The 23,477-nt window shown below is 49.1% G+C and overlaps 9 protein-coding genes across 9 annotated transcripts; 1 reads left to right on the top strand and 8 right to left on the bottom strand.

The window, feature by feature from the left end:
* Positions 1-546: 546 nt before the first annotated feature.
* Positions 547-3,958, bottom strand: FTJAE_5376 (uncharacterized protein; the record flags this gene model as incomplete). Its single annotated transcript, XM_037351876.1, has 4 exons — positions 547-704; positions 764-946; positions 1,283-2,429; positions 2,483-3,958. The coding sequence occupies 4 exons, from the start codon at positions 3,956-3,958 to the stop codon at positions 547-549; spliced, it is 2,964 nt and encodes a 987-aa protein (XP_037207539.1).
* Positions 3,959-5,091: 1,133 nt separating this feature from the next.
* On the bottom strand, positions 5,092-7,625 carry FTJAE_5375 (oligosaccharyl transferase STT3 subunit; the record flags this gene model as incomplete). Its single annotated transcript, XM_037351875.1, has 5 exons — positions 5,092-5,362; positions 5,416-6,559; positions 6,611-7,285; positions 7,344-7,367; positions 7,490-7,625. 5 exons carry the CDS (start codon positions 7,623-7,625, stop codon positions 5,092-5,094), a joined length of 2,250 nt encoding a protein of 749 aa, XP_037207538.1.
* An 854-nt stretch (positions 7,626-8,479) lies between these two features.
* FTJAE_5374 (F1F0-ATP synthase subunit E) lies at positions 8,480-9,287 on the bottom strand (the record flags this gene model as incomplete). Its single annotated transcript, XM_037351874.1, has 3 exons — positions 8,480-8,553; positions 8,661-8,838; positions 8,913-9,287. The coding sequence occupies 3 exons, from the start codon at positions 9,285-9,287 to the stop codon at positions 8,480-8,482; spliced, it is 627 nt and encodes a 208-aa protein (XP_037207537.1).
* A 418-nt stretch (positions 9,288-9,705) lies between these two features.
* On the top strand, positions 9,706-11,842 carry FTJAE_5373 (dynein intermediate chain 1 cytosolic; the record flags this gene model as incomplete). Its single annotated transcript, XM_037351873.1, has 2 exons — positions 9,706-9,828; positions 9,887-11,842. 2 exons carry the CDS (start codon positions 9,706-9,708, stop codon positions 11,840-11,842), a joined length of 2,079 nt encoding a protein of 692 aa, XP_037207536.1.
* Positions 11,843-12,460: 618 nt separating this feature from the next.
* Positions 12,461-13,553, bottom strand: FTJAE_5372 (pyridoxine 4-dehydrogenase; the record flags this gene model as incomplete). The annotated part of the gene is made up of 3 exons (XM_037351872.1): positions 12,461-12,826; positions 12,878-13,449; positions 13,502-13,553. 3 exons carry the CDS (start codon positions 13,551-13,553, stop codon positions 12,461-12,463), a joined length of 990 nt encoding a protein of 329 aa, XP_037207535.1.
* Positions 13,554-14,093: 540 nt separating this feature from the next.
* On the bottom strand, positions 14,094-15,044 carry FTJAE_5371 (transcription factor; the record flags this gene model as incomplete). The annotated part of the gene is made up of 1 exon (XM_037351871.1): positions 14,094-15,044. The coding sequence occupies one exon, from the start codon at positions 15,042-15,044 to the stop codon at positions 14,094-14,096; it is 951 nt and encodes a 316-aa protein (XP_037207534.1).
* Positions 15,045-15,426: 382 nt separating this feature from the next.
* FTJAE_5370 (tubulin-specific chaperone E) lies at positions 15,427-17,276 on the bottom strand (the record flags this gene model as incomplete). The annotated part of the gene is made up of 3 exons (XM_037351870.1): positions 15,427-16,573; positions 16,621-17,023; positions 17,105-17,276. The coding sequence occupies 3 exons, from the start codon at positions 17,274-17,276 to the stop codon at positions 15,427-15,429; spliced, it is 1,722 nt and encodes a 573-aa protein (XP_037207533.1).
* A 1,094-nt stretch (positions 17,277-18,370) lies between these two features.
* FTJAE_5369 (uncharacterized protein) lies at positions 18,371-19,864 on the bottom strand (the record flags this gene model as incomplete). Its single annotated transcript, XM_037351868.1, has 1 exon — positions 18,371-19,864. The coding sequence occupies one exon, from the start codon at positions 19,862-19,864 to the stop codon at positions 18,371-18,373; it is 1,494 nt and encodes a 497-aa protein (XP_037207532.1).
* Positions 19,865-21,438: 1,574 nt separating this feature from the next.
* FTJAE_5368 (1-phosphatidylinositol phosphodiesterase) lies at positions 21,439-22,854 on the bottom strand (the record flags this gene model as incomplete). Its single annotated transcript, XM_037351867.1, has 1 exon — positions 21,439-22,854. One exon carries the CDS (start codon positions 22,852-22,854, stop codon positions 21,439-21,441), a length of 1,416 nt encoding a protein of 471 aa, XP_037207531.1.
* Positions 22,855-23,477: the final 623 nt, after the last annotated feature.

The following is a 23,477-nucleotide window of genomic DNA, read 5'->3' as shown; positions in this document are numbered from 1 at the left end:
CTTATCTGGAAGGAGATAGATCCTGCTATCATGACATCTTGGAGGAGTATATGTGGGAAAATGCAGAACATACAACATAGAAAACGATATATCTTGTAATTGAAGACATTGCACATCTCTTCTTTCATACGATTGATGTATTTTAGCTCTGACGGAAAACGACTGACATTATACAAGTTGAACAAGTTTGTTTGTGTCACACTGTTGAAAGACATGTACATATTTGGAGGGTCAGATCATAATACATCAGGCATCAAGTCATTTTATCTCTAATAATACAATAGCAAATTTAACCGAAAAAGCGCTTGTCATACAATCATAATCCTCCTTCGTACATATCATAATCATTTCTCGTAACCGACCTCATTTCAACTTTTCATCATCCGGACCCAATCATCCAGGGGTTGATGCACATGCATCCAACGTTCATACATTTTGTTCCCAAAAGGTTCATTTCCACAAATCTTCTCGTTCAGGAGCTTAACCACTAGGCTCAAGTGAAAGTGTGGTGATGCTTCATGAAAGCATGCTGGTGATTATCAAGTTTTAGACAGCGATGCTGTCTATAAAAGGCTGAAAAGGCGATGCAGCATGAAAAGAATTGTTCCGGATAGTCTCATGAAACTTGCCGAAATTTTGACCATAAGATACTTCGTCGTCTTCCTCGACGACTGAAGAAGCAGCCTCTACGATAAGTTTGTACTCTGCGAGGCTAGAGCGTCAGTCGGTAAGATTGACAGCATTAGTTTTGGTCACGACTCACCGATATGGTCAGATGAACTCTCATGGGAGTCATCAGCAGTGCTCGCCTCCTCAACTGTTGGGATAGGGTCGAATGCATTCTTCCATACAGACGTGTCTGACTGGGCAGGTGAGCATTGCTTACTAGCGTGCTCTTTCTTTGGCGAATTATCAGATCTGGCAGAAGAAGTGCAGTAGGCAAATTCTGGAAAGCTGTGTTGGCGAGGTGTATAATAGGGGTTGCCGCTGGCTTGACACTCAGTCTTGTCAAGATTTGAATCCCTGTCAATGAAACTGGATGAGCCAGGATCCGTAAATGAGGCAGTAAAAATGTTTGACGAGCACTTAGATTGCTGAGGACATGGAGTTGTCTGGCTGTCAGTGAAACTGCGAGGGCCAAATCGTTCCTAATTGTCTCTGGCAGTCTCGTTAAAGTTGTGACTTGGTGGGTATGAGCCTGCTCGATCGCCTGGGGGAACAGAAGATGACTTGTTCTTTTTCTTCTTGAAGAAGGACGAAAACACGCTCCCTGAAGACGTACGGGATGGGAGAGAGGTGGTGGACTCCATACACTGATCATGGTAGCTGTAGTCGTGAAACTTGGGGATGGGCGCCTGGAATCCTTCGTCTGTCTCATGACGTTCTGGCAGGGGGCTGTCATCTGCATACTGCTCTACGCAGGAGTACTCAGGACTTCGAAAGGAATCCCAGTCTGCGCCGTTATCAAAATCTTTGCTGAAAGCACCCTGGGAGTAGCCCTTCGAAGGTGCTCCTGGCCGAAAGTCGTCTGGTGTCCGCAAGTTCTCGTGCTTGGGCATAGAACTATTCCTCGAAGTTTGGCCATAGTGAGGATGAAGGTACTTGTCTGTGGCCTTTCTTTCAGGCGAATAGCTGTTGTAATATGATGGTTTCTGGCGTGAGATGAGAGGAGATCCTGGGAGCCTCATTCTGGTGGGAGACTCAGGCTCCGAGAACTCAGTATCTCCCTCGTAAGTCAAGGGAGTACGAACATCAACAGACTTCTTGAATCTCACAGTCTTACTACCGGAAGACTTGGAGGAGCTCGGGTCAGATCGTTCAGAGTCAAGAGACTTCTCGCGCTGTCGACCCGGTTCTTTTTCTGTGGCATTTCGAAAATTTCCGGAGCCGTCTGAAGATGAGCGATCACTGGCCATTGCGGACTTGAGGACAAAGTCATGCGGAAGAGTTTTCCATGGCTCGTAAACCTTGTTCGCAGACTTCTGACCAGCCATTTCGCCTTCGTGGCTATTAATGTGCATATCTCCTTTAGAGTGAGCCGTCGAAACCGAGTCTTCAACATATGGTGCCTGGTAATTCCGAGGACGTTTTTCACTTTCCTTCTGAGGGGGAGGAGGAGGATCAGTGTTGGTTTCTCCAGATGACTTCCGCTCTGCTCGGCGGCCGGAAGACCCTGTATTTCTCGAGGGACAGTAAGGAGACTCCGGGGAAATGACAGTGCCTCTGGCCTCTCGTGGTTCAGGACACCTTCCACGGACCTTCTCGACTGTAGGAGCCAGTTTCTCGTACTCGGTGGCCTCGTTCTGGTCAATGGAGACATTCCGTTCTCCTTTCTTACGATTCCGATGGCGATTTACAGCCAGAGAATCCATGTCATCTTCCTTCTTAATGGCAGCTCGTCTGGCTATGTGGTCCTTCAGTCTGGGGGCCTGTTACTGCATGTTAGCTGTCATCTGGTGTTCAAGATATTCGGTCGGCATACCAGTCCAATTACAGAGTCGTCTGGCAGACTTCCATTGTAGTGGAACTCCAGGACACAGGCATCGCAATAGTTTGTGAAGATTGGATCTCCCGGAAAGACTGGGTGCTGGGTATGAAATGCCTTGGACCTCGCGCTTCCACAATTGGAACAGAAGTGGTACTGACGAACGACACCTCGTTTGTATTCGATCTCTCGGCAGCTTTCGCAGAGATTGATCTTAGTGGATGGTCCTGGGCCAACAGGAAACTTCTTGTGGTAAAGCGCTGACCGAGTGTTTCCACACTCCGTGCAAACGTGATGGCGTTCGATGCGCTGAGGACTCACATCTCGTTGGCGACATTGCTCTCGCTTCCGGCTCTGCTGAAAGTCTTTTTCTTGTGCGGTTTTATGAATATCAGGGGCCGGTTGAGAAAAGCCGCTGATAGTGGAGAGCGATACCTGTCTTGCGTGAGACTTTCTGCTCGCTGTGATAGCCTTGTTGAGGGCAAGGTTTAGTCTGTCTTGAAGACGGCGGAGGTCGCGACGCAAGATTCTGCTGTTGGGCTCCTCGGCCAAATCCGCCATCTTGGCTTCAATATGCTTCTGTAGGCGTTGCACTTCGTTTGTCAACGGGCCGGAAGCCTTGGTGTCTCCCTGATTGCCAGGCTTTTGGTAGCGGTCACTCCCTTCCCCTGCTGAGTTCAAGGCGTGTCTGAAACCCGCTGGAGGCATGGAGATCGCTGGTGCCTGATTTGAGACAGGAGCTCGTGCTGCGACAGGCTGGGCAACAGAGGCAATATACTGAGCTGGATGAACTTGCATCAGGGGAGATGGCTGGTGCGGAACGTAGTTGATCTGGTGATGATAATACACTGGTTGCTGAGGGAAATGTTGACATACTGGGACCCTGAGAGGCTGGCTCAAAGAAGGAATAGGAAATGATGAAGATTGTACAATATTACACTGTTGCTTCGACAAAGAAAGGGGAAATCGAGGGGGAAATGTCGCAGAAGGCGTCACATGAGAAACAGGCTGTTGCTGACTGCTCATGATCTCGGCGGTCGATCTTCGAGAACTCGAGCGAGATCCCCGTCGACGAGATGATTTCCGGGGACTTGAGCGAGGTGATGACTTGGCGAGATGTCGACGGTGCTGTTTCTTTCTCTTGGGTGATCTCCTGGAAGGATGAGGAGATGAATGAGGAAGTGGGCGGGACATAGAGACTCTTTCGGGTGTATCATAGCCACGTTGTTGACGCCCTCCTCGATCATCCTCAGAAGACGAAGAAGACACGCCCTCGGAGCCGACTTCGCTGCCATCGCCACATTCAGAATCAGATTCAGATTCGGATACGCAGTCGATTGCTATACGGCGAGCGCCGGTGTTTTCAGATCCATTACCACGCAGAAATGGGAGGCCGAAGACAGCACTCAATAGGTCGACATCATAATCCGACCGATTGCGGCGGCGGCGAATAGCTTTGTTAAAGATGTTCATTACGCTGCAGCCAGTAGAAGCCTCCTGAGAGATAGAAAGGCAGTGTCCTCGGTATTCGTCTACAGATGGCGATTTGGTGGTGGTATAGAGAGTGTTTGTGGGAGGGTATATGAGAAGGAGAGTGTGCAGTTATGGGAGAGGAAGAAAATCGTTTCTGTAAGGTCCTCAAACAATAAACACAGAAATTTCTTCGTTTGCTTGTGGGCGCGTCTGGAAAAGGTGAATAGAGGTGGTTGTTGTGACGGCCGTTGGCAGCTGGCAGGAACTGTCACTTGTTTCTATAAGTGGCAGCTTAGAGACCACCGAAATAGGGCAGACAGTACTCAAAGCTCGCAGATTCTTTCTTGAACGAGTCTTTGGTTATAGTAACCAAGAGTTTGTCTTGTTTCTAAAAAAGGAGGTAGTGAAAGAAAAGTTCAGCTTGATGCTCTTGTCTAATATTCGACCGACGAAGGGACTTGCTAACGCCCGTCACAAAGGGCGCTTCTAATGATTCGGATCTAGAAGATTATTCCTCATAGATATTCATAATTTCTGCTCAAGGCCTGCAAGACGCAAGGGGTGTTGTTGCTCCTGCACGCTTATTTTCGAGGCAGTTCCTAAAATGTCGAGACAACAGCGTAAGCACCAGAGAAATAACGAATCTCTGTCAAGGAGAAGAGGATGATGACATTGAGTATAAAGAACAGAGAAAATATGAAGATGGGACAGGACATCCCCCTCTCTTGTAAGCGAATTTCTGTTCGGGCATACCGACAAAGTCACCAACTTCGTTATCAACGTTGACAATCAATCTTGCCCTTGTATTCGGTCGTTTTCAAGCTGGCAAACGACAATTCCCTTATTTCCCCTCTTCTCTTTCCTTAGCTTTGTCAAGCAAACATGCCAAAGTCTTTAATGCCACTCTTTGTTGCCGCTGATAGATCATTGACATTGGATGTCATATGGCAGCAAACACACTTAACATTGTGCACTAGTTGCTTCGACGGTACTTACATGAGATAGAGAAATCTCTTTTCCAACCAAATACTACACTGATATACATATTGAATTCAATTTTGTCTAAATGCGAGCTAAACCGGGAACCTTTATCCTTTCTTCCTAGGCTCCAGCACCAAAAGCTCCTTCTCCATCTAATCCACACGGAGGACCCGGGCGCCTCGCTTTTGAACCGCCTTCTTCTTCTTCTGCCCACGGCTGAAGGCACCCGCTTCAAAATGATCACGGCCAACGTTGTCAAGATCCTTGACCTTGTAAATACGGATGAGCCAATTCTCACTGGTAAAGGCCTCTTCCAGTACATCGAGTGTGGGGCTTGTATCGGGCATCTTAACACCACGCACTCGATCAACGATCTTTCCAGGTGAGTTCGTCTTGTTAAAGTTGTGGTAAGACATCTTGTACCTGAAGGCAGCCTGTTAGCATGGTGACAAGTCGCTGCGCGGAGGTTTACTTACATCAAGCTGTTCTTCATGGTCTCGGTAGCGCCGGCATCAACTCTGTATTCGCCGCGTTCAGTGAAGAAGTTGCGCTCTTTGACCTCATCAGGCCAGATGCCCTCCGCAATGCGAACCATCCAGAGAAACTTGTTGATATCATCTCCAGAGTAGCCAAGAACGCCACCAAAGACGACGAGGACATAGTCAACCTCGTGCTGGCGCATGATGGGATAGCTGACCTCCTCGCGAGAACTCATGGCCTTTCCAACAGTAGCGATATGGGTGTTGTTCCAGGTGTTGTTGTCGACAAGCGTTGGTCGGTCAGCCATACCACCAATCTGATAACCATAATCCCACCATGACATGATCTTGGCGTCTTTGCCGGTGTTCTGTCGGAGCCACTGATAGGCCTCACGATAGTCATCAATGATGACCGCGCTGCCATCCATGCGCCGACTGGACAGGACAACAGACGGTGCTGAGTAGGCGTTGGAGGTGACCCATGTGCAGTGAGTAACAAACATGACCAGGTAGATGACCATGCCAGCAACAACCGTAATCTTGGACAAGTTAGTGTAAACACCAACTTCGGGCTTTGCGGTCGCTCGAAGTGCACCCTTGGCCTTCTTGGATCCATCAACGGCCTCTCCTTGTGCAGCCTGGGTTGGCTCAGGCTGATTGACCCGGAGATAGGTGTCGAGGAGCTGAGAGGCAGCCATGGCAGCGGCAACACACACAACAGGTGTCAGTGTGAGCATAAGACGGACCATAACACCAGCAAAATAGCTTGCAAACAGAGCATAGACAACAATGAAGACATGCTCATCCGCGAGGTTCTGGAAACACATATAAACACCAGCAGGGAAGAGCCAGATGAGGAAGTTAAGATCAAAGAAAAATGAGGGCCATGCGGTAGGCTGATGCTCAGAGACTGAAGCAATGATGGGAATGTGGATCTTGGCATAGCCAGTGTCGAACAATGAATAGAATCGACCGCCCCAGGGCGCGATGTATCCGAATGAGGTCAAAAGAATGAGGCCAGCGAGACCGACGAAGAAAGTCGCTACACCAGCGGCAACTACGATAGTTGTGATCTGTCGTCCAGGGATAACAGACTTGACGTAAACAATGAATGCAATCACCTGAAGGAGGCCAAAAACACCTAAATGATAATGTTAGTACCATGTGTCGCAATGAATGTTTGTGTACACACCAAGCGCGGGCATGTGCTCATTAGTCTTGACACAAAGGAAGCCGACGAATGGCACCTGGAAACTAGCCATAGTACCGATAGCGTACCACGTCGTGTAGCTGATATAGAGGCGATCACTGTATCGGCCCATGCAGATGAGAACGAAGGCATGGACGGGCAGTAGACATGTAATGAAAGCATATCCACCCCACGACGCAACCATGTATGCGTATGATAGTGCGCAAAGGGCACCCCACAGCATCGAACCTAGCTTCAAGGCCTTGACCCAGAGGTAGAACGTGAGGACAAGAAGGAAAATGGCAATGGCCTCGTTATCGTAGCTACCGGCCACGGATCGAGAGATGTAACCAGGTGCAATGCCCATGAAAACTGCGGCAAGAAGACCAGCGGAAGAAGATGTAGTCATCTCATTGGTAAGTAGGTAGGCAGCATAAGCTGTCAGTCCAGAGAAGGCCGGGGCGAGAAGGACACAAATGTTTCGAATATCGACTGGGACCGTAAGGGCGCGGAGAGCGTGGTAGATGACGCCGCTTGTCACCATCAGACCAGGATAGAGGGTGCCTCCGGTTACCCGCCCAAGAGGATGCCATGTCCTGTCATCGAACCAATCCCAAAACTTGTAAAATCCATTGGCGACGAGGTATTTCGTCGCGCGGAAGTTGAACCACGGGTCGACTGTCTTAAACGTTAGCTCGTCATGATTGAGCAATCTGTTAGTATGAGCGGGACTGACATTCGTGAATAATACTTTCGAAGCCTGCGGCGGATGAGTTAGCAAAAGATTCATTCCTAATAGAAGAGGAGCCTCTGTGCTCTGGAGACAGAAAAGACAGAGCAGGAATTGAGGGCATTCGCCCATCATGGGTAGAAAGCACTTACGTATCACAGAAAAAAGGCGACTGGACACAGCTGCGCCAGCGATCAAGAGAAGAATGATGACTCTTAGTAGAGTCCTAGTGTTTTGTCCGTTCACTCCGGCGAGGACGTCTTCGGTCTTTGCCGTCTTTACCGCCATGATGGGTTGCGATTGTCGACGATATTTGACCCTGGAGTTGATGCAACTTGCAGAAGCCGAAACCCAAGATGATATTCAACTCCACCAGAAGGACAGCTTGGAGCTTTACACTGAGACGGGGAGCTACAGGAGGTAAATGTGGGACCCTCCCCGACATAGGTACGTATCCTTTACGCGGCCGTGCATCCACTCGATGGAAATGGAACTTTAGCAAGGTAATAAGGTACCTCTCAATCTTACCTATGCCCGTTAGGTACTGAGCCACAGTTTATCCGGCCAAGCTCTGGCGTATCAAGAAGACAACCTATGGTGATCAGGCCATTCTACGTCAATTTCGATGAAGTTGACCAGGACAGCATGCAATATAGGTGAACGGCGTGCTAAATCACATCTACATGTCACTCTACTGGTCACAGAAACCGCCTCGAGCATCAGAATCGCTTATCGTAGTCCTTGCTTTTTACTGTAAAACTAAACATACATACATCCGTACCTGATACACATCATAATATAAGCCCGCAGAGATAAACTTACTAGTTTTCCCGCTCCAAGTCTCCCATTGCATGCCCAAGTGTTACAAGTCCTAGCCAAAACCATTGACGTTTTTCTTGTCGTCTAAAGTAGATATATTGTACACCTGTACACAGAGTTAAACAGGGACCTAAGGAAACATCTATGCAGGGCCGCCATGTATATCCTCAATCATACACCGAGTCTGGTTCGAGGCTCGGATTATGCCTCAGTAGGACCTGTTTCCCTACGGTTGGTCAACCTTTTCGCCGAAACCTCCCTTTGCTTCCATCGTCTCCCTTCCCATATCTTGCGTTGCGTTTCCCCGCGCCGGTATTACATATTTAAGGGTTCTCCTTCTGCACCTTCAACAGCAGCTTCTCGAGATCAAACTTGGGGTCTGAGGGGTCGGTGATCACTGCATGTATGGTTAGTTTGAGGTCTCGACAGGTTGTGTCTCGCATGTGCAATATGCCGCGGCCAATTGCCAGGAGTGTTTTTAGAGCGAAACTGGGTCTGACGTACCAGAGTCGCCAGATGCTGGGTTGTTCTTCTTAGCAAACTCGGCCTTGGCTTGCTGGATAAGCTTCTCCTTCTTCTCGTACTCGTGCTGCGCGTGCTCGGCCTTTTGCGAGGCAGTAATCGCTCGCTGGTGGGTGAAACCGTAAAAGATACCCAGGCCAAGGGCGGACCACCGCAAAACCTATAAATGACTCAATTAGTCCTCAAGTCCACGAACTATCCAATTCTGCCGCTCGAATAGTCGTATTCCCTGACGTAGTCGAGTGTTCGGGCTTGGGACACGGTCGAGCGGCCGAATCGGGGAGGATAACACGCACGTTCACTCCGGTCGAAGCCATTGGGAATTAGAGTCGCAAAAAAAGGGAGATCAGGACGAAGAGCGAAAGGATCGGTATTGACGATAGTCGGCGGTCGACAATGGCTTGTCAATGGACCCAGTCGGAGTGGCTCGAGGGGATTAGATGCGTCGGCTTGAGGTGAAGAAATGAAAAGTCGTCGGGAAAAGTCGCAGTTTTTCCATTCGCTGCCAAATAGAGCCAAACCGCTGGCGGCTGGGAGCTCGGACAAGCTGGAGCCAGTAGCCAGTGAGCCGGCCAGTGTGATCACGTGCCCGTCCTCATCAATTTCCATGCCAGCGATACGTACCGCCTTCAATCCACTACGTACTACCTTACCTTAGTAGGTTAGTACCTTATCAGTTTATTAGCCTTCAAACTTCAGGCTTGTGCAGGGGGTTATGGGGATTGCAAGTGCCTGAATCGCTCGCGCATGGATGGATTCAATTGGACCCCATCACAATGGAAGCTCATACCTTGCAGCATTTCATAACTTGATCACTACAAACAAGCAACGAAGAACTTACATACAGTCACCTCATTTTGTCGCGAAGGTTGACTTTTTATTTCGTGCGATTTTCTCGTCGTCTATTTCTTTTGCGAGACTTTATTTATCATCATTCGTCGCGTTGTCGATTCATACCCTCCCAAATCCAGTCTCATAGCTGTCAACATATTGTTCAGTCTCGCAATGCGACTGTGGAACGTCCGCAATGCAACAACGTCGAGATGAAATCCTAGCGAAGAAGGCGAAGCTTGCTGAGCTCAAGCGCCAGAGAGAGCTTCGGGCAAGCCAAGCAACAGCAAGCCGCTCCAACATAGGAACCTCTAGCGACGTTGGTCCCCTGATACCCTACCGCCTTTAAGCCCATCGTTGACGTTTCTCAACCATAGTTGATATCGCCAACCCCCGGAAGAGCAGATAACCGCCGCGAGATCGAAACTCTTATAAACAGCCTCGTCGGTGATAGTAGGCCCGGCTCGACTGTCACGGGAGGACCTGGCTCTCCGGCTCCTCGTGGTAGCCGCCCAAACAGTGTCCTCAGCGCCGGCGAAATTAGCAACGAACCCTCCGAAGTCACGACCACTAGTCACGTTCAAGTTCCTGCGCAACCGCCACCTAGTCTTAGCACTGCTCCCCTCCTGACCGTTTTCGAATGCCCACCGTCCCCGGTAAAGGAGGTTTTCTCATACAGCAAAGGTGTCCAGACGACAGAGGAGTGGACCACACCTACCAGAACCAGGGCTCAGTCTCTCATATCTGAAGCCGAAGATGTTCCCGCCGTAACTTCAACGCCCAGCAAGAGGCTGAGCAGAAGAGAGCGAGATCGAGAAGAAGAACTCCGACAAAAGATTAGAGAAGAGGTGGAGGAGGAATTGAGAGCGACAAAGGAGTTTCTGAGCGACGGTGTGCTTCCTTCCGGCTCGGCTTTGAATTATCCTTCCAGGAATCTTACCGCTGAAGAGCTGGACGCTGTCGCCCACTCTGATGAATTCGTCGACTTCCTGGATAAGTCGACAAAGGTGATCGAGAGAGCTCTCGATCAGGAGACATATGACATTCTTACAGACTATGCTTTACAAGGCCAGGATAACGATGATGAAGATGAAGATAGTGGTAACACAGGTGGTAAGGGGCGGCACAGGATAAAAGAAGTGGTCCAGTTCTTCGACGAGCGGTGGTCTAAGAAGCGCATGATCAGCGGAATTGATTTCTCGCCAAAGTTCAGCGAGCTTGTCCTCGCGTCATACACCAAAAACCCGACAGCTCCCCATGAACCTGACGGGTTGGTTCAGGTCTGGAACATGCACATGCAGGATCGCCCTGAATACGTTTTCACTGCGCAGTCAGATGTCTTGACAGCTAAATTTTCTCCTTACCACAATAACTTGATTATCGGTGGTTCATATAGTGGCCAGGTGTTGCTGTGGGACACGAGAGCAAAGGCGGCTCCGGTTCAAAAGACTCCCCTTACGGGCTACGGCCATGCCCACCCTATCTACTCTGTTGATATTGTTGGTACCCAGAACGCCAACAATATCATTTCTTGCTCCACTGACGGAGTGGTCTGTGGCTGGACAATGGACGTCTTTGCTCAGCCTCAGGAACTTCTTGAACTCAAGAACCCTAGTCAGGCCAAGGTGGCTGTTGAAGACGTGAGCCCAACGTGCCTTTCTTTCCCAGCTACAGATCCTACATTCTTCCTCGTTGGCAGTGAGGAGGGCACCATCTTCCCTTGCCACCGATATGACCGTGCCGGTGCCAAGGCTGGTGTTGATAGGAAAATCAGCTACAAGGGACATACCGCCCCTGTCATGTCTGTGGATTTCCATCCTGCTAGGGGGCCGGTGGATTTGGGCGATCTGGTCATATCGTCGTCGCTCGATTGGAGTGTTAAGCTTTGGAAGGTTCGAGCACCCGCGGCAACATCTACAATCGGCTCTGGTGATGGCACCATCTCGCCTCTAATTGACTTTGTGCGTGAAGACGTCGTCTACGACGCTAAGTGGTCGCCCGTCAAGCCGAACATATTTGCATTGGTCGATGGTGCTGGATGGCTGGAGCTTTGGGACATCGCAGTCGAGACGGAAGAGCCTGTGTCCAGGATTTCGCCAAGCTCTCGAAAGGATGGCAGAACTATGCTCTCAAAGAGTCTGAACAAGGTTGCATGGGAGCCCAATGATGGAAAGCGTCTTGCGACCGGTGGCATCGACGGCTCCCTCACAGTATTCGAGGTTGCGAGTGGTCTTGGTGGCAAGGATGGCCCCAAAAACGAGGACTGGGCGAATGTGAAGAAGCTCGTGAACCGACTGGAGGCAGTTGGTTCAAATGGTGCATTGATAGTTTAGTGATCTCCATTGGATGAAGTATTGGCAGCATAGTGGCGTGCGTTCTTGTGTTGCGAGGTAGCTAAGAGACGAATATATTGATATACCCAAGGCTTTTTTGGTTTCTGTCTTTCTTTTCACCAACAATTTAATTTGATGGATTGATCTCTAAGCATCACGATCCCGAGTTACTAGCCCCTGCTTTCATACTGGTAGTATTTTAGGAAACCCAACCCAGGAGTACAGTGTCACGTGCTATCTCCACATCAACAATATCTTCCTTTTATCGTGGAGCAGAAGCTCAACCTCAGTTTTAGCAATCTCGGCTTTCTAGTCGAGAGACTCTGCGCAACGATGAGCAGTCATCTGAAGAGTTTCTCTTCTCTCTAGTAGCCCATCACTCCAACTAGGTGCTACATAGGACCATAGATACAGTATGGTAAGTCACGGTCCTTTTGAAACACTCATTCAATCTTTCATGATGGCATTCATTTTTATGAATTCTGCAATTCCGAATGTCCTTTTGGTTTTGGGCAACACGTGGACACTTTACAGCTGAACAGCAATCTTACTACTCATTTCTTTCTCATTTCTGTCTTAAAACCGTGTTCTGACTCAACCACAGACTTGGTCACACAGTTAGGCCTCCATTGGCACGCCTTCAGGATACCGCCCGCCAGAAACTTCAAATGCATAGATTATATCCTCGAGGGTCGTCATCTCTTCCTCCGAAAGCGGGAAGTACTGGGCGTTCTCCTCGACTCGAGCTGTTGTGGTTGCGCCAGGGGTGGGAATGATGGTAGGCATTCCCTTGCGACTGTTTAGTCCTCTAACCCAGTTGATGGCAAGCTGTGCAGATGTGATTCCCTTCCTTTCTGCCACTGCCTTGACTTGGTCAACAAGCTTGAGGTTGTGCTGGAAGGATTCTGGCCGAAAACGCGGAAACCCGCTGGCAATGCCCTGGTCCTGGAATTGAGAGCTGTCGGCAAAGCGACCTGTCAACATCTGTAGTGACTGTTAGATCTATGCGGTTTAGATTTGAATGGGCGAACTCACGCCACGTCCAATAGGCGCGTAGGCCATAATAGGAATATTGTGCTTAGCACACGCCGCAGCAACGCCATTCTTGAGGATGTCGGGGCTGAACAGACTGCATTCGACCTCAACGAGAGCGACCTTGACATGCTTGATGGCTTCTTCGATAGTCTCGGCACTGCATTCTGACAGAGCAATGCCACCAACCTTGCCGGTATCAACATATTCTTTCTGAATGACGTTGAGGGTTTCTTCAAAGGGAACTTTGTGGTCTCGTCTTGAGGGTGCGAAAATATCAAGTTTCTTAACACCGCCCAGTTGATTTAGCACATTGTCAATAGACCTCCGTACATTCTCGGGAGATCCATCAAGTTGAAACGTATCAGGGTTGTAAGTGCCCTTTATGGCGATTGTGATCTTTTCAGCATCGTCTGGAAATTTTGTAAAGTATGCGTTGATGAGAGTCATGCTGTTATACTCTGGAGGTCCGTAAAATTCAGCGCCGCTCCAGAGATTGCAGCCATTGGCGAAGGCTGTGTGCATGGCTTCAAGAGCCTGATCTAAAGGAGTTGGTTTGGGATGCCAAGTGAAGCCTTCAAAGTTATCAGTCTGGTTGCTTTAAGTGAGTCGAACGACTAAACATACCCATGAGGCCGTATCCGAGAGCGCCGACATGCCTTCCCAGAATTTCGGCCATATTTGGTGTCGAGGATATTTGCATGCGTATGTAATCCAAACTAGAACTATATGGGTGGACTTGGTGATATCGCGTTGAGAGAGGGTTGTTAGACTCAGCAATCAATGAGGAAAGATGTGAAGGTACTTATACATCAGAAGGATTGGGTGATTGCATTTAATTCAAAGTTCTATGCGTCTATCTCGGTTGATTAATCACCCTCCATCTGACCTATAATGGTGTTGCTCGCCACACCCGTTGATCGGGATTGCAGCTCCAAAATGCTACATAAATCCGAGGATGCGTCTGACTAAACTTAAGTCCAGCTCGTATCCCGCAACGCGACGCTCTGTGAGTGAGCCCGAGGCCAACAGATCGAAGCTTGCTCTTTACGGAATTGTGTGCTGCCGAGGGGTCCCTTATGGAGATAGGATATTGGATAGTGCTGTTGATCCGATCTGATGCGAAGCAGGTCAGGGAGGTAGTTATCTGGAGGAACCCAGTATACGCAGCAAGCTGTCCCTAGTGCTGATACCATCGATATGGCGGTCATCACTCTCGTTAATCAAGGTCAATCAATATTCCCTCCTCTCCTCCTCTCTTTGGCTCAGGTTTAACCACTTCCTCCTCGACGTCTTCTTCATCTTCATACTCATCCTCAGCTTCGGATTCCTCTTCAAGGTTTGCGGAGTGCACATCTCGACGCTGAGCAAAAATTTGGGCTCGCTGCTTTCTTCGGAGGATATTCCCAATCTTCTTCGCTGTTCGTCGACCATGCGAAGCATCCGCTGCACGAAGGGCTTGGGGGGACATAGGCACCAATCCCTGTGCTTGAAGCCACCAACCAGGGTGGCCAGTTAGGCCAACTTCTCCGAGGCCTTCTGCAGTTGTTGGCATTACATGTTCATAGTGACAGTCTCGGCCCCATTTACAGACGCCGTGGTGACACCAGTGTCGACAGGGTGGGGGCAGTTGAGATGATGGCGCCGTAGTGTTGGTTGGAATTTGTGGTGTCTCTTTGAGGGAAGTAGACCTGAGATAGACTGGCTGCTGTTGGTTGGCGGGATTGTGGCGGCTAGATGAAAGGCCTTTTGCTGGCTTTAGCTGAGACTTCTGAGAATTAAGCTGAGTTGTAGTTGGTTCTGGTTTTGGTTTTGGTTTCTCATAGTAGTTGCGAGATGATGCACCCACTGGGCAAGGACCAGACCGGAACTCAGTGGCCCGCTCCTCCGAAGTGTCCGATTCATCACTAGTCGAAGCTCCATCCCTAGTAATGGGAGCGAATCGAAGCTTGTAAGTATCCAGCTCAGCATGAATAACCCCCAAATTCCCCATGTCTCTAGTCTCATCTGGGGACAAACTTCGAGGGGCGCCGATGACTTCGATCCACTCCGGCAGAAGGTCTGCCGGAATAAGGGGTACAGCAGTTGCAGGCTGAGAAAGAATTTGGCCGTTGGGCGTGATTTGCTCTGCCCCTGGTCTGACCAGAAAGAACTGGGGTTTGATTCCCATGTTGGCTGGAGAGTGTTATGTGGTCAAGGAACAGGAGAAAAGCGAAGAAGCAAGTTGTGGGATGTGAAATATGCTAGAGCAAGATTTCGGAGACCAGGTCCTGGGGAGCTCTCTTTATAGAATTTACGCATACAGCTTGTCAGTTTCCTGTTGTCTCATGGGCTCCCGTTTGCTGTGACACAAGTGAGCACGGACAGAGGCTCAGATGCAAACCGAGAAGGCTTTGTCACACCCAGGGGAGGCAACGAAACTTTATACCTATATCCCAAGTGACAAAAAGACCTAGCTAAGTTTAGTATAACTTATCGATCCTTTATAATAGCCATTTTTGACACCATCATTCAAGTTCAAGGGGTTTTCTCGCTCCATCAAGCACACTCACTTATCGAGCCTCCACACGAATCTTGACATCCAAACCATCTACGCAGTAACCTAGTTGTCTAGGTCCATCTTTGAGTTCTACTTCTCTTTTGACCCATCGTCCAGGTTTGCCTGCGGTGTCCTCCTCAGCAGCATGTGTGTCAATTCCTTTGCGTTCCCTCTCCTCTTCGGCATCCTCCTCGTCACTGCTATCGCCCTCTTGATCGTCAAAGCCAGCTACAGGGTCCCATTCTCCGGTTTCCCAGATAAGCCCGAGCTTGAGAGGCGACAGTCCAAACAGTTTTCCAGCGATGCCTTTGACGGCATAGATATCGTACGATTTGGGGATATTTTTCACTTTTTCCTCGCCACCTTGAAGATGGAAACCAACAGTAACTAGACGTGCCTCCAGGAAAGCAGGATTGACCTCCAACCTGCGAACAATATTTGGCTCGCCGTAGATTTTGCAAAGGTCGGCATAGCGAGGGTGATTTGCCAGGACTTCTTGTTCGGCGTCCTCTGGTGCAGCGGCGAGCTGTTTCGCAATCCGCGAAAGATAGAACATCTCAGCGTTACTTCTATCAGCCGGCGTGATCTGGCTGAAATTGAGGGACTTCAGTGACCCAAGACGGGCGACAGTAAACATGTGCGACTCATCCGAAGATGATGCTTTAGCATCAGCGTCCGCAGCATCGTAGAAGGGGTTGTGGCCAATTCGCAACCCAACTAGACCAGGGAAATGCTTGGGAAGCTGGTTCACAAATTCCCAGGATTGAATGTTGTTATAGGAGACATCGAGGTACTGGACAGTATCTGAGAAGATCGGCCCTTCTATACCTTCAGGGGCAATTGACGAAATGTTGTTCCCCTTGAGGTGGATGTTGCGCAGTGATCTGAGAGTTGCAAGGGTGCTGATGTCCACGAACGTAGTGAATTCGTTGATTTCGAGGTTGATTGATGTCAACGTGGACGAAAGATTGCCATAGTCTAATGCAGGGAGAGATTGAAATTGGTTTGATCCAGCATCAAGAGCAGCCAAAGATGGAGACTTTGTTGCGATGTGGCAAACTTCCTCCCAGCTCAGCAAGGTTTCCTCAAGCGAAAGTTCTTTGACGTTGTTTACAGCATCGTTTGCTTGGTCGTCTAAAACGTTTTGAAATCGATTCCCACTATAACTAGGTCAGCGACTTGTTTGCCTATGGCCAGAAGGTCATACTTGAGGGTCAGGTGCTGGAGATTTGGTAGCTCACGACAAATTTCGAACACGGGGTCAAGCCACTCAAATAAATTGCGACTGAGATCCAACTGCGTAATCTTGGGACACGTCTTTGCAATGATTCCCTCGCTCTCATCGTCTGCTCTCGCACTGGATACCTGGAGGTCCTCGAGAATCACCACAGTGAGCTCACCGATATTGGCTTGCTTACGGCGAATCTTCTCAAACCCCACCTCCTCGGCACGCTTCCCGAAAAACACAATCTCTTCTGCGGCCCTTCTACCATCTGGAAGCGTGTATTCGGAGGCATATTTGTGGTTAACGGCTGCTAGAAAGTGACGCGGCGGGTCAGCTGGCCGTGAAGGGCGCACAAATGAGGCAGCAGTGGGGAATTTAGATTTGCCTTGAGAGAGTCAGTTAGAGGTAGTTATCAATTACACACAAGCAGATAAACATATGTAGCAGATGGTGTGTCTGGTCTTACAGGTAAAGTAACGAATGCCTTTGTGACATCCGTCGTGTTTGCCACGGGCTGAGTCGTCCCATTCTACGCCGAGCCATGTCCCTGTTGTACCTGAGACTTCACCGACGAATCTCACCGTGCAGAGAGCGCCATCGTATGAGATGCGTTGGCCAACGTGGTGCGTCTTTGTCATTGTTTATGTTTCGGGGGGTTTCTCGCTATATCACAAAGATGGGCTTTCGTTGTTCATATTGAGGAGGTTAAAGATGGGAACTACAGAATAAGAGGATCCTTAGGGCACCGGGATTTTTGAGGTTAATGATACAACAGCTATAGCCTCAGACAGCACCAAAATACTGAAGTTGACTAATGGTTTTCACACATGATAAGATCATTACACTTGTTGCTAAGCGCAATTTGGGCAATTTGGTAAATTAAATTAATTATATATTCGAAGTATTGCCGTTAATCCTGGGTCTCCCCGTGAGCTTGACCGAAAAGTTAGAGAATGAATCCGAATAATGTGTGATAAACCCACTCGCCGTACAATTTCAAATTATTGAGACATGTGTATGTGATAATATGTCCTCATAAGACTACCCTACTCAATCGTGTGATTGTCACAAGCTTCCTAGGCAAGTAGGTAGTATTCATGATTTTTTTGCATATGGGACATCTCGCCACAGGGTAACTTCATCAATGACTTGCCCGTCCACTTTTCAAAGTCTCCTCATCTCACCGTTAGCACCAACACTCATCGTAAACCAATACTTTACAATGCCGTCTTCTTCCATAGAATGCCAGCATCGCTGTGCCCAAATGTTCTCAATGGCAATGTTTATACAAGATTTATCGACTCGCACCAATCTTCTCGACCAGCGACGTCCAGCTTCACAACCTCAATGGTCTCAGAAAGCCTCGCCTTCTACACCAAGTCCACCATCTGATCCATCGATACAACAAATGAGCCAGCTACCAGACAGAACCATCTGAGAAGAGTCAACGAACTGCATACGATCGGGGTCCATAGGAGTTACACAAAAACTGGTGAGATTACAACTCAGCAATATAACATCACCAACCAATTTGTTCATCACGAATATCACGCATTTGTTCAATGAAGCCCATATGCTAATTATTCACTCAAGGAAATCAATTGGTAACAAGCTAGTTACAGTTTCGGGCCAAATCTAGCCTTTGGTGGTCATACAAGTGTAGAGAGTGTCGGTCATCAAATTCAATGCCTAAACATTTTCATGTGGCATTCTGGTATCGTTTCGCTCAAAATCAATTCGCTCGGCCAATTCTTCCCTTGGCCTGGTCACATTCCTCCAAAAATCGGTAGATACCTTCGAGGCCTTCATAGTCTTCTGATGGTCCAGCTATTGAAGAGCTGTCTGGAGGTGACATCGCCTCGTATCCCTCGGTCTCAGCCAGCCATGGACTATTTATCATTTCGTCCAGATATGACTGCTGAACAAAGTACTCCTCGTCTAGAGTCGAGATTTCATCAGTTTCGTAGCCCTCTAGTGATCGGACTGATACGCTGGGGGTCAAGGCTGACTTCATGCCATCGGGAGCGAATGGGAATCGGAGGGCAACCGGAACACCGACTGTACTGTCAAAGTCGGCATCTTGGCCCACCACACCACGCTGAATACCAATGTCATCGCAAAGTCGCTCAATGGTCTCAGGGTCAACACCTGGAAAGCGGACTCGAAGAACGTTATGCTTCTCTAATAAGACTGGGAGGTCACCCAACACTGCAAGCCTGCGGAGGTCGGCATTGATGGCCGTAAGGTCTTGCAAGGCTCGTCCAAAGTCAGAGGACAAAACATCGAGGAAACCCTCAGTGTTGAGGGAAGCGCCACCAGCAGCGGCCTCAGCCTTGAAACCAGAGGTCTCGGAGGCAAAGGGAATAGCCGCAGCGAGAGGGCTCAGAGCTGTGACGGTAGGGCTGAGCTGGAAGTCGATGAAGGAGCCGGGAGCGGAGTGGCAGAAGGCGGAGAGCTTGTGCATCGCCTGGTCTTCGACTGGTGACACAGCACGATATTGTCGCTCGCCTCGAGGCCCAAGACCATCGTAACGGAGCTTTTGGCCGGAGAGGAAAAACGCTCTCATGGCTTGGGAGACGTTCTGCACAACCTGGGCCGGAGCTGCCGGAGTATGCGAGAAATACCGAGCACTACCTCCGAGGCTGTATCCGCCAGCACTGCGAGGAAAAGCACCACCGGTCAGATTCGGCCGAAGAGCATTGGCAAAAGGAGCTCGGCCGGAGAACTGAGCAACACGTCGAGATGTGTTCGAAGTCGGGAGCTTGAATCGATCGAAACGGGTAGCCTTGGGTTCGGAGCTAATGAATCTCCTAATGACTCGATTGACATTCTGAGCTGCGGAGCTCGAGAACCATCTAGTATGGCGCTTCTGCTGCCGAAGCACAGCAACGGGGTGAATAGGTTGACGAGCAACTCTGGCGGTTCTGAGAGTAAGTTGGGATTGCAGGGGCCGCGTCATGAAGACGAGCTTGGTCCGAACCACATTTGTGGTTTTGGCCACAGCGACTTTGAGAAGCCGTCGGGCCATCGGACCCAACAGCGCCTCTAAAGACGCCATAGTGAAGCTTTTCTTTGTTTCCAATCCAACGGTGTTGGAAAGTGAGGTGCGTAAGCTGAAGTACAACGCATTCAGCTCGGGCGGTATGAGGAGGTCCTTTATGGCGGTGATAATTCGCCACAGCATGCGCCACACGGTAAGGACCGGGTGGGGGGTTGCGGGGTTCATCTAGCACGAAACAAGGTTAGTGCGGATGTATAGTCAGCAATTGTGACCTCCACCGACAATAAATTTTCTTGTCTTCGTTTTCCCTTCGCTCAAACCTCTCCCTCTTCATTCCTCAAGGTCTGGATCGCGCACACGATACAAAGCCGTTGTCAGCCTTGCGCGACCATGGCCTTGGATTTACTACAGGTAAGAATTTTCCCCTCTCCCTGCTTTATTTTCTACTTCACATGATGAATATCATACACGAACAATCCAAATCAGACCAGCACAATGGTGATATAGCAATCTCTAGAATTACACTGAGAAGCTTTGGACCTCAGAACCGGCAGGATGTTTTTGTCACGAACCTCTTACTGACCAGTCACTAGTTTTGTTTGTTCACCTGTTAGCCGTTCAATGGACGCGTCTCCCGATTGAGTGCGCGTCATCTCTTGCTATACACTGAAAAGGTTGGTACATAATTTCCTTTATTTTTTCCAAACCCTCTCCGAGTGATGATCAAAACGACACCTTAGGGATTCCTCATTCTTAATATACTATGTGGATACTGTTGTTATAAGTTTCAGCCTTGTCTGACTGGAGATCACAACGCCTCGTTTGCTTGCACCGCTTTCTACTGATGCAATTGCTAACTCGCGCTTGTTAATAGGTAAATCTCATCTTCCCTCTCAAGCGCTCCCAGCCACTTTATGATGAAGATTTGAACGAACGGGCGGACATAAATGAGTACTGCTGCCTCCCGCCCTAGAAAAGCAAGGACGTACAAATCCTTGTGGTGGGTGTGTAGTGGGACCTCTTGTTGATACTTCGTCACCTGATCGTGGCTCCTGTGGAAATGGATTCTTGTCGATATCTGGTAGAAGAACTGGTGGCTGACTGTTGAGGATCTAGGTACTTGGAACAAAGAATTTTTGCTCTTGCATACACATCCCTTTTGTGATGAGTTGTTTTTTTAGTATTCACACTGTTTGACTCTTGGTCTTCGGATCTTGGGATATGAACACAACATCAACATCTGATTGATTGGTATGCTTCCGATGCCGTCTATACGCGATTCCATGGCTAACCTGTCTAGATCTGATCTTGCGCTTTTGTTGCCAAACTCAATGATGACGGACGCTAACTCCGTCATAGCCTCATAGATATATAGTAGACATTCTAATGTCATGAATGGTAAGACGGCATTTTCCTTACGCACATCTGCACACCCCTACCATATGATGACTCTGCTATTATTAGCTCTATCCGAGTTCATCGTGACGAACAACCTATTCACCTTGGAGAACTGATATGGTTTTCTACCTACGTTTTTTTCTTTCAACTTTGCAAAAATGTCATAGCTAACCATGTTCATTAGATTTAACGATTAATGATCGTAAAGTTATCGTACTTGGAGAAATATGTAGCTTGAAAATATACAATTTACCAAGCCATGCTATCTATGCCTTTCTTTTTGTAACTACGTGTGATTGTTGCAGATGTTTCCTACCTGGGAATGGAATAGCTATATCCGTAGATATCCATTTTTACGCCTGTCTGTCGTGTTCTCGTTCACTCTATGGCATGTACTAAACTTATTTCTTGAGCTGCAGCCTCGCGTTCATTCCAACAATGCAGCGGATCAAATCCCAATCATCCTTGTGGCCTACCCAGTCGGTAACGACGACTCCTGTACCTGCAGAACCGATCTTGAGCTTGTTTGGCCCCTTACCATCCTCGCCGTGGCACATGCAGAGGTATTCGATAACAGAGGGGTTGACCTTGGCGGCAATACGCTCTGGCCAGCAGGTTGCGTTGAAGAAGTTGCTTGCTGTAAGGAAGTTGACGAACAAGGGGGGTAAACTAGCATCCTCCTTATGACCATTCATCCCGGCGAGAGCGAAGGTCTGCTCAGCAGCGCGTTCGAGTTGCCGACGGCAGTACTCGATCTTTTTCTCAATATTCTGGCTCTCGGTAATCTCGTAAAAGTCTTGGACACGGATAATACCTCCTGGCACCTCGCCGTCCTCGCAATTATCGGGCCAGGCGCCTGCGTCAATACCCCAACCTCGACCACCCCAGCATGTCTTCTTCATCTCGCCGTCCAAGTTAAAGCGGCGGACGATGACAATGCGACCACGGGCACCACCCAGAGTTGGAATCCTGGGCTCAGTCCACCAGCGACTTCGTCTTTTATCGACGTAGCTGTGCTTCAGATATTTTCCGAGTTGTTCGTCGTTGCCCCTTCCAGTACCTTCGCGCTTTATACTCATGATGACAGTCTCACTGCTGTTCTCGTCGAGGAACTTGTAAATATCCTCGAGCATGTGTTTGAAGTACTTTGTGCCAGTCAAGGAAATGGGAAACACACTGTGGACTAGAGCGAGTTCATCATCGTCAGGACTCACGGATACTCGAACGTCGAGGAACCGAACACCATTCTTGAGTTGCTCCAAGACGTCGACTGCTTGACATCGAACAGAAGGAAGAGCAGTATAGCAGGTAGGAGAATTGTGCGTGCCAGGGATCGAAAGCAGAGTGAGTGGCCAGTCGTCGTGAAGCTCGTGCATCCAGCGATGCAGCTGGGCAGAAGAGAAGATGGCAAGAAAGGCACCGTTGGGGGTATAAACGACAGTGAGATCATGTTTGCCTCCGTCCAGGTTCTTCATGACAGAAGATTTGTTGGAGGGGCTGGGGATGTCGACCTGATACTTATGATCCTCATATTTGAAGGTAAGACGGACCACCTCCTTATTCTTGTCGGCGGCTCGAATGCCAGAATCCTTGGTCTTAAAGGGCTCAACTTTGACAGAGGCATTTTCCTTGTGGATGGGGTCCCCCTTGGCCTGGGTTTGGCGAGAGCTGAAGTCGGTAGCCTTGATGAAGCCACTGATATGGCTTGTCATATTTGAGAGGACATTGCCGGTTCTCACAGTCTGGCCCTCGAACCTTTCGATTTCAATAAGCTCGATTGGGTTGATAGTAAGATTGCGAATGGTGAGGTGAGCCATGGCTACGGTTGTCGCAAATAAGGTGGCCACTAATTGAATGGAATGATGGCGCTTATTGCGAAACCTCGTGGAAAGTGGATGAAGCTACTGAGGTAAGTATCCAAGAGGGGGTTTGTTGGGGTGAAATAATAAAGACAGCCAAGCAGGAAAGACCGGAGGGTAAGCTCCTCTCGCGTATACAGACCAAGGGAGTCGAGGCCAAGATCTGAGTCTGAGTCTGAGTCTGAATGTGGTAGGGGTAGGGGAGGTTAGAAAGCTGGGAGCTTCTGAAGCTCACCTACCTTATGGAGCTATCCGAGGCGGGCCTAGTTCTGCGTGGGCGGGGGGCCGGGGCCAGTTTTCATGTCAATTGGACCCCTCGAATAAAGTGGCGGGGAAATGGGAGGAAACACCCAAAAGACGGTAAAAGCCTAACTAAACAGTGAGCTACCTTACTGTATCATGGGAGCTGAAGTCATCCCAGCTTGCGTCGTCGTCCTTCGTCATCATTGCCAAGGGTGCCAAGTGAGGGAGACTCCCTGAACCAAGGCAGACCTTTCATCTTGGGTGTTTCATCTGGCGCCGACACACTGATGAAGGTGAGCTTACTACAGCTAACAGATTGGGCTGGAATAAGCCTTCCA

Source organism: Fusarium tjaetaba (assembly GCF_013396195.1).
Source record: "Fusarium tjaetaba strain NRRL 66243 chromosome Unknown NRRL66243_c0000103, whole genome shotgun sequence".
Taxonomy (NCBI): domain Eukaryota; kingdom Fungi; phylum Ascomycota; class Sordariomycetes; order Hypocreales; family Nectriaceae; genus Fusarium; species Fusarium tjaetaba.
Note: the sequence above shows the minus strand (reverse complement) of the source record. Positions and strands in the feature narration are given on the sequence as shown.